We start from the raw sequence: 9,818 nt of genomic DNA, 5'->3' as shown, positions 1-9,818 counted from the left end.
CAATGGCTGGCAGAATATTTCAGACTGTTTCTACTTGTGCATGTTTTTAGTTGTGTAGGTTAATGTGGCTGTTAATGAAATGACATAGAGGACTAAAGAGCTAGTTAGGAACTAGTTGGTATGTCATCATGAAAGTGTAAAAGTTCTTCTATGATGGGTGATGTTGCATTTTGAAAACCTAGTTGGGATGGATGTGCCATGGAAATCTAAAGGACTTGAACTTATAATTTAACTTTGATAAAGTTATATAATTTTTTACTAATGTCTCAGAAAGACACAGTAGTTATGATATTGGCTTGAAGCAAGTTGGAGGAGCTTCATTTCTTCCCTTCTTATTTTAAATTTACTTAGGTAGGTTCTTCAAATTTATGATATGGTAGGGTGTATCCATGTAGTCATTTGAGGTTAGTAGTAGTTTATTCTACTCTTGACACTTCTCAGTTGGATACAAATGCTTTTCAGATTATGAAAACTATTAATATTATTGCTGTTAATAAGATAAACAAACCTATGGTTGACATGGTGTTTCATGTTGTATATGTATCTGAGTAGTCAGAGTAATAATGTCATGGTATTCCTTAAAGATCAAGAAAGTGTTGTGTGAAGAAAGTTATGTTAATGCCTACAAATATAAATGTGAAATACATTTTTGCTCAGGTTAAGTGTAACCTGACAATGGGAATCAGTAAACAAATTTCTTATGATGGCAAATGCTCATATTGATAAGACACAATGAAAATGTGCTACTATATAATATATATCATGGAGAACAATGTTGAGTGATGGATTTGCTAAAACAATTCCTTCTTGACCTCTTACTATAAATAAGAAAATAAAACCTAAGGGTCATAGTATGGCTGGTGAGCATTTGATATTATCTCCATGGAGGATTGCTAGTTGACTAAATATTTTTATTCCTGTAGGAGTGACAATAATCATAGGAACTGATGTAATATAGATGTATCAACATCTATACCTGCTGTGAATATATGGTGATCTCATACACTAAATCCTAGGAAACCAATGGATATTATAGCTCAAGACATTCTTATATATTAAAAAGTTGCTTCTTTCCCTGAATAATATGCAACTGTGTGAGAAATTATTGTGTATCCCAGTAGGATAAGAATACAGACTTCAGGGTAACCAAAAAATCAGAACAAATGATTACATAAAGTTGGATCTCATTCTGTGAGATCAAAGAAAACAGTGTTTAGGTTGTGCTCAATTAATAATATAGTAATTCTGGCTGCTAAAAGTGTGAATGATAGTAATAGCACAGCTGTAATTAGGACTGGTCAAACAAATAATGGTGTTTGATATTCAGATATGGCTAGTAGTTTCATATTACTAATTATAGTAATAAAGTTAATGGCACCTACAATTGGAGATATACCTGCTAAATGTAGGGAAAAATAATTCAGTAACGGAAGCTCCAGCATGGACCAGATTGCTGGCTAGAGGAGGGTATGCAGTTCAACCCCTTCCAGCACAAGCTTCAACTCTTGATTTGAGCAAGAGTAACAGTGCTGGTGGGAGTAGTCAGAAACTTATTTATTTATTTTTTTTATGTAGGCTCCACGCCTGGTGGGGAGCCTAACAGAGGACTCAAACTCATGACCATTCATTTATTGGAATATTATACAATCATGCAAAACCATTTTGAAGAATATTTATGATGTGTGAACATTAAAGGGATACAAACTTCTATATAATACAATCTGTTTTATGTAAGAAAAATATGTGTGCATATAATTAAAAAGCAATGTTTTCAGTGGTTCCTTCTGAAAAAAAAAAAGAAACATGTTATTATTCAAAGGAATGCTATGTTAGGTGCTCCAATTATTAATGGGATTAACCAGTTTTGGAATCTTCCAATTATGATAGGTGTAAATAAAAAGAAAATTATTACAAATGCATGGGTGATTACAACTACAGTATAGATTTGGTCATCACCTAATAAATCTCCCAGCTGACCTAGTTCAGCACCCATTAAAAGGCTTAAGGCAATACCTATTATTTCAGGTTAGCACCAAAGAGTAGATATAAAGTATGGTTTGTTGAGAATAGTCAGTAGTTTATGAACATAGGTAAAATGGCTGAGCAAGCATTAGACTGTAAATCTGAAGACAGAGGTTGGGTCCTCTTTTTGCCAAGCCCTGTGATGAATAACATTGAATTGCAAATTCAAAGGAGCAGCTTCATTTCTGCTGGGGCTTTTCATGCCTTTTTCCCTTAAGTGGCAGGAAAAGCAGATTGAAGCCTGTTAACTAGGATATTTAGCTGTTAACTAAAATTTTGTGGGGTGAAAGCCCACCAATTTAGTAAGGATTTAGTTTACTGAAAGCATTTGATTTGCATTCAGTTGTTAGAACAAAGAGTCTTACCATCTTTATTTTTTTCAGGAATTAAGTAAATTATACTTGCTTGGGGCTTAGAAGCCTCTTTGCCTATACTAACCTCCTAAATTCCTAGTCCAGTACTGATAATATTGGTGTTAGGAGGAGAAGTAATGAAACTACCATTAGTGTTGATATAAGGATTGGTTGTTTTATGTTTTCAAGTTGTCATTTTATTTTTATGTTGTTTATTCATGGGAGTATAGTTAATGATGTGGCGTAAGTTATTCGTATGTAGAAATATAGATTAAATAGTGTTATAATTGCTGTTAATGATGGCAAATAATGTCTTATTTTTATTTTTTAAATACTCATTTGGGTGAGAATCCTTAGAGTGGTGGTTGTTGATTCAATGGCTTGTGTTAAAAAAAATGGTGGATGCTTCCATGGTTCACATGTGAATTAAGTTTTTTTTATTAAGTCTGGAAAAATAGCTACTATATTTATTTCATAGCCATTTTAGGTTATTTGTCAGTGTGAGCTTATTATTACAATTATGGTTTCTGCAATGATTGTTAGTAAGATCATAGTGAGAATTGGAGATATTTAGTATGAGAAGGATATAAGTCAACATTTTTGGGTATGGGCTTGGTAGTTTATTCAGGTGACCTTACAATATAATATGGTGTAATATGGTAGCATGAAGATTTTGGATTCTTAGGAGTAGGTTTAATTCCTATAATTCTTTTTTTTTTTTTAAAGATTTTATTTTATTTATTTGACAGAGAGAGACACAGCGAGAGAGGGAACACAAGCAGGTGGAGTGGGAGAGGGAGAAGCAGGCTTCCCGTGGAGCAGGGAGCCCGATGTGGGGCTCGATCCCAGGACCCTGGGATCATGACCTGAGCCGAAGGCAGACACTTAACGACTGAGCCACCCAGGCGCCCCTAATTCCTATAATTCTAGAAATAAAAGGATTTAAGCTCTATTATTTACTCTATCAAAGTAATTCTCTTAATGTTTATGATAGAATGCTTAATATAATAATGAGCAGTGATGCATGCTATATAGGCAAAGGGGTAGTGTTAATGGTAGAAAGTTTTTCATAAGAGATGCATGAGTTGATCGTATTGGAATCATGGGTAGGATGCTTAGGCTCATAAAAAAGAGATAGTTAGGAAAAGGGTTTTGATAATAAAGTTAGTTGTATACTATCTGGTATGTAGGGGTTGTGGAATGCTCCTAAAAACAGAACTGTTGTAAAAATATTTATTATAATAGCATTTTTTACTAGGAAGAACAGGGCAAATGGATCTGCTGCATAATCGGTGTTGAAACCAGAAATGAGTTCTGATTCTCCTTCTGTTGGTCCAGTGGAGCTCGGTTGGTCTCTGCTAGGGATGAGATAAGTTATGTTACAGCTAGTGATCAAGATGGAAAAATTAGTCATGGATATTCTTGGGTAATAATTAGTGTGGAGAGTGTAAATAATCTGTATATTAACAGGACTGGTAGTAGGATGACTGCTAATGTTACTTTGTATGAAACTGTGCCAGTGCTGGTAGGGCTCTCATTAATGGGGATTTTGAATTTGCTGCTCAGCCTGATCCTGATCAGAGAATGGAATAAATAGCCAAGCTAGATATGACTAATATAAACAGTAATTTTATATTAATTGATAGATATAGCATGGGTAGTGGAATTCCTATTCTTAGGGCTAAAGTGAGGGGTAGGGTTGGTGCAACAATAAATATGGATATTGATGATATTAGTGATTGTAATGGTTCTTTATTATATAAGTATCTTTAACATGTTTTATGCCGAAATTTTATCAATTTGGATTAACTGTATGGCCACAGTGGCTGCAGCAAAATTTTCCAACCCTAATTAATATAACTGTCAGACTTTTGTTTATGGCTTAATTTTTATCACTGCTGTTTCCTGTGGGTGTGTGGTAAAGCAAGGCATTGTGAGCTACTTTTTAGTGTACTTGATTGTCAGCATACAAAAAGGCAGTTGGAAGGATCTAATTTTCTCTAGTAAACTCAAAAGAATTTATTGACCATTTTCATAGAGCATAGCCTATTGGGACACTTGGGTGAAAGAGACCTGGAATGCTACAGATGACACCAAAGTCCATGCCTGGTTTCTCCCCTTACCATTTTCCTTGAAAGGTGTTACTACTGTTTTATGTTGATTTGCAAATCACAGAGTATTGATAATATTATAAAATTAATTTATATTACTAGCCAGATAAAGAATACTGTAGTAATAAATTTTAGAAATACAAGATGTTTAAGGTTGAAGAAGTAGATCTTTAGGTTCCAAGAGTTTATATTTTTATCTTCAAATATTCAAGACAGAACTCTCCTTAAAGAGGGGGTGAACATATGCAGAGATCAAAAAGAAAGATCAGGAAAAGAGAACCTGAATATACTTCATGTGCTAGGAGCTTCCATTCACATTGTAATACCTAATCTTTATTATAATCCATGAAATGGATTTTATGTTGAGATGTATCTCAGCATATCTTGCAAGAAGCCAAAAAATTGGAAAGAAGCATGACTTGGGTGCACATATTAGGTCCTCTGACTCCTACTTCTAAGGTGCCATTCTGATTCTGTTAAGTTCTAAAAGCTTATTCTGTTTCCATGGAAAATAACTGGTTTTCATAGCATTCTGAGAGGCTTCCCTCCATATAATTCAATCAAATTTTTCCTGACATAAACTATTAGCAAACAATACTATTAGCAGTCAATTTTTTGTTTGGACATTTCTGATAACTGACATGATGAATCTCTGTCCAGGGCCATCTCTTCATATAGGAGAATTGTGAATCATGAAGTGAGAACAGTCCTTCCTGAATGTCAATATGTAGGGAGCTCTAAGACTCTACAGAAGGCATCCCTTTTGGTACAGGAAAGTCTTTGCTCTAGAGTCCAGACATTCCAGGAATTACCTGAGAAGAAACCCTTGATATTTCTGAAAACTGTAATACGTCCAGAAACAGGGGCACCTGGGTGGCTCAGTTGGTTAAGCTTCTGACTTCAGCTCAGGTCATGATCCCAGGGTCCTGGGATTGAGCCCCGCATTGGGCTCCCTGCTCAGCGGGGAACCTGCTTCTCCCTCTCCCGCTCCCCCTGCTGTGCTCTCTCTCTGTCAAATAAATAAATAAAATGAAAAAAATTGTTTAAAAAACTTCCAGAAACATCCAGTTTGGTATATATGGAAAGTTGGTATTGAAATACTGTGAAATTTGGTTTAAATGTGAAGGAGAAAGAGAAGTAAGAGAGAAGTTAAGAGTTTATTTTAGAGTATAAGATGTATTACATTTGGAGACATCATTTTCTGTGATCAGAGTTTTCTTCATGGATATAAAGCTGAGTCCAAAATCTATTCAGGGCCTAAATACAGTCAGAACATGATAAAACAATACATTTTGTTTGGACAATTTTTATCAGATAGTGTTATCCTCAGAAATGGATGTGTTTATTGTGTAAAGTGACTTCTTGAGTGGGAAACATTAGAGCTCTGTGTTGTGGGTAGAGAAAGGCTTATAGACAGATTTTCCAAGCTGTGTCTCTTGGGACCTCTTAGTAAGTTTCCCTAAATTGAGACATCATTTGTTAGTGTGCCTTTTCTGAAATTCAGAGCCAAAAATCCAAAGTGAATTTAATTTTAACAATTCTAGAGTTGGATGTAAAATATCTTTCAGTTCGTTTGAATTTTTTGTAAGTGTGAGAAAAATCTAACTTTACTTTCATCTGCGTCTACAGTTTTTGAATTGGAACCAAGATTTCACTTCCTGTTTTTTGAGGAAGTCGGAAGGCTTTTGTGATGTCCAGTTGTGGGACTTGATCCCATAGGCTGGTCATGACTTGCAGAACCATGCTCATGGCTGAATGGCCTACTTTGAACTGCTGGTTTTATTAGACTTGTGGAAAGCAGAGAAATATTTTATATCACAGAATTATCTGTGCTCAATTACCAGTTTTGGGCCCATTGGAATAAAATGTTTAAGTAGCACTTCTTTAAGTTACAAAGCAATATTGAGAGGCTACTTTTAAGTTTACTTTTATTGGAGATAATTCTTTACTGTCAGCACCAGAAAGTGTCTCATTGCTTGTCTCTGGCTTCTTGATATAGATACACAATATTTGCTATGGGAAAGGCTGGGCATGCTAAGGAGTTAATGAACCCTCTACAAATGAAGAAACACTTCAAATACCTTGCCTTTCAGCTGGGATAATTCTAAATCACAGAATCTGTACAATCCCCTGGAGGACTACAGTTTGCTTGCACTCATGTTACCAACATAAGCGTCTTTCCTTTCTCAATACCACTTCCCTATTCCCTTACTGATGTATCCAAAAATCAGCTTCCAAATAAACTACATGCAATACAATGTTGTCTTTGGATCTTCGGCGGGAAACCAACCTAAGTAACTAAGGAGAGCTACTACTCCTACATATATAACCATTTAATGTGATAGCTCCTGACATTCCCCAATCATGGTTGTACTTATGGGAAGCAGAAGGGATTTTCTTATATTCTTACTTATTGTCAAAATGATCACAATTTCAATTATAAAATATTATTTAGTAGATATTACTGCAGTCTGCTGAAAAAATAAAATGATACCCTTACACAGTAGATTCACATCTCCCATGGTAGCCAAGGTAATGAATAAATGCTCTACAGAAGTAGTAGAATTTTGTTCAGTGAGGTAGATAATACATCTAGTTCTGTCTATTTTAAATGTCAGATGCCTGAATAGAGATGTCCAAAGAGCAGATGGACGTATAGTTTTAGAGCTCCAAAGATAGAGCCAGTTAGCAAAGTCTGACATAATGTCCCTGTTTGCTTAATCTTTTTATGGCTACCTTTATGTCTTTATTTCTTAATGTATATATGATGGGATTTAAAATGGGGGTGATAGCAAAGTCAGCAATGAACAGATATTTATCAATTGATGATGTGGGGAAAGGCCAGACGTAGAGAAACATGCATGGAGTGAAAAAAAGAATGACCACAGTGATGTGAGCTGACAGAGTGACAAATGCTTTGGATAAGTCTCCTGAAGAACGTTTCCAGACAGTGACCAAAATGAAGATATAGGAAAGGATGAGCAGGAAGAAGGTGCCCATAGTCATGAAGCCACTGTTGGCAGCAATAATAAACTCAAACTTGTCTCCATCTGTGCATGCAAGTTTTATGATCCTGGGAAAGTCACAGTAAAAGCTGTCTACTTCATTAGGACCACAAAAGGGCAAGTTTATAATGAAAGCAAATTGAGACATAGCATGGATCACCCCAGTTACCCAGCCAGCAATTACAAATGAAGTGCATATTTTAGGGTTCATGATGTTCAGGTAGTGAAGAGGCTTACAGATTGCTGTGTACCTGTCAAATGCCATGGCTATGAGTAACACCATCTCCACTCCTCCCATGATGTGGATGAAGCCTATCTGTGTCATGCAGCTTTGGAAAGAAATTGTCTTGTATCCATTTAAAAGGTCCCTAATCATCTTTGGGACTGTGGTAGATGAAAGCCCTACATCAATGAGTGACAGGTTGGCCAGCAGGAAGTACATAGGAGAATGCAGGTGAGAATCAAAAATTACCAAAAAGAAAATGAAGAGATTTCCCAGGATGATCCCTAAATAGACCGAGGAAAAAATCAACATGAGAAAAACTTTAGTTTCCCAAGAACTAGAGAGTCCCAGCAACACAAACTCAGAAACCACAGAATTATTTAATCCATCCATTGACTTGGGCGGAAGAGCTGATTTTCAAATCACCTGAGGATAGAAAATGATTAAAAAGACACAATCAGTGGTACAAATGTAAATTTCCTATTTCTTGCTAGTTTTTTCTTTGGGGTACATATCCTAAATTAGAAATCATTAATTGGATAAGAAAAAAAATTAAGGATATGAAAACATTATGGTGATCAAGAGAATGATTACATAAAAAGCGAAGAAAATTATTAATATTTTAGATGGAGATAAATGGTGTTACTTCCCTTCTATTCCATTTTCAGATCTTTTTATTTTGCCTCTCAAGGATTTCTAGACATTTCCCCGGATCACTTACCTAGGTGTTCTCTCACCTGAATAATCTCAGCTATTACTGTCAATTCACAGTAATATTCTCACACTAATTTGCTAATTCTCCTTAACTGAATTTATTTCAGTAGTCACATAGAGATCTTTAGGCCAAAATAGTTTAATGCCTTTCACCTTGTTTCACCTTGTATATGTGGGTTTTTTTTTATCTTGTATAACTTACCATGGAAGTCAAGTGCTCAGATTGTGATTATTCATAATTTTGATTCATAACTATTATCATGGTACATGCCTCTATATTCAATTAAATTGTTGGATACAAAGACTGAATACTTTTAAGTAAAAAGTATTAATTAAACAATTATAAGATTAATAGATGGCATTTATGCGAAACTTTGTACGAAGCACATTATCTCATTTAAACCCACAGAATTCCATAAGAAATATTTTTTTTACATTCATTTTGCTAACGAAGAAACTGAGTCTTAGAGGGATCAAGTGTCAGAGCTGTGACTTTTATCCAGAGCTCTAGGACACCATAATCCATGCTTCTAACCATGGCACTGTGCTCTTCAAGGCTGGCACCTTCCAGTATATGCTGGATCTTCCCTAAGGATCCATCAGTTAAACTTTCTTCTACTTTTGTTTCCTTTCACCTATTTACATAGTTAAGTTCTTTTTTAAAAAGATTTTATTTATTTATTTGAGACAGAGAGAGAGAGCGTGCATGAGTATGAGGGGGAGAGGCAGAAGGAGAGGAGCAAGTTGACTCCCCGCTGAGCAGGGAGCCTGATGTGGGGCTCAATCCTAAGACCCTGAGATCATGCATGACCTGAGCAAAAGGCAGACGCTTAACTGACTGAGCCACCCAGGTTCCCCTACAAAGTTAAGTTCTTTTTTAAAAAATCAAATCTCTGAATCTTGTGTCTCCTAATTTTTTCTCTCCCTAACTCCTCATTGGCAGTCCTCATTTTTTGTTTGCCAATAGGCCAGAACAATTCAGTTTCCAAAATTCCTTGTTCATAGAAAGATACTCTGGATTCCGAATACATTATACAATAATCAGTTTTTAATCATCATTTTCCTTGATCTCTCTGCAGGATTTGATACTGTTTATCATGCCCTTAGTTCTATAACTCCTGCCCTTGGCTCCTTGGCTTCTATAAAGCCAATCCTCTTCTCACTTTTTGCCAATAGAAATTCCATTTGTTCTAGTGGTTGGCTGAAATCTCTAGATTTGAGAAGACAGTAGATCTATCCCAAGTTGAGAGCGTGATATATGATTTTTCTAAACCAGTTACTGTAATCCCATTTTCCCTGGCCATGAATTAATCTAAGATAGGATATGTGACCAAGAAATGTTCAATGAGACGTAAACCAATGTTGTCTGGAGAGCTTTCCCTCCAAATGA

At 35.6% G+C, this 9,818-nt stretch overlaps 1 protein-coding gene and 1 pseudogene across 1 annotated transcript; both read right to left on the bottom strand.

The window, feature by feature from the left end:
- Positions 1-347: 347 nt before the first annotated feature.
- LOC116640633 lies at positions 348-2,088 on the bottom strand (annotated as a pseudogene).
- Positions 2,089-7,002: 4,914 nt separating this feature from the next.
- Positions 7,003-8,216, bottom strand: LOC116640803 (olfactory receptor 4F21-like). The gene has a single exon (XM_032418050.1). It carries the CDS (start codon positions 8,105-8,107, stop codon positions 7,172-7,174), a length of 936 nt encoding a protein of 311 aa, XP_032273941.1. The 5' UTR covers positions 8,108-8,216; the 3' UTR covers positions 7,003-7,171.
- Between the last annotated feature and the right edge of the window lie 1,602 nt (positions 8,217-9,818).

Source organism: Phoca vitulina, unplaced genomic scaffold (assembly GCF_004348235.1).
Source record: "Phoca vitulina isolate PV1807 unplaced genomic scaffold, GSC_HSeal_1.0 scaffold20, whole genome shotgun sequence".
Lineage (NCBI taxonomy): Eukaryota > Metazoa > Chordata > Mammalia > Carnivora > Phocidae > Phoca > Phoca vitulina.
The sequence above is the reverse complement of the archived record's forward strand: the minus strand, read 5'-3'. Positions and strand labels throughout refer to the sequence as shown.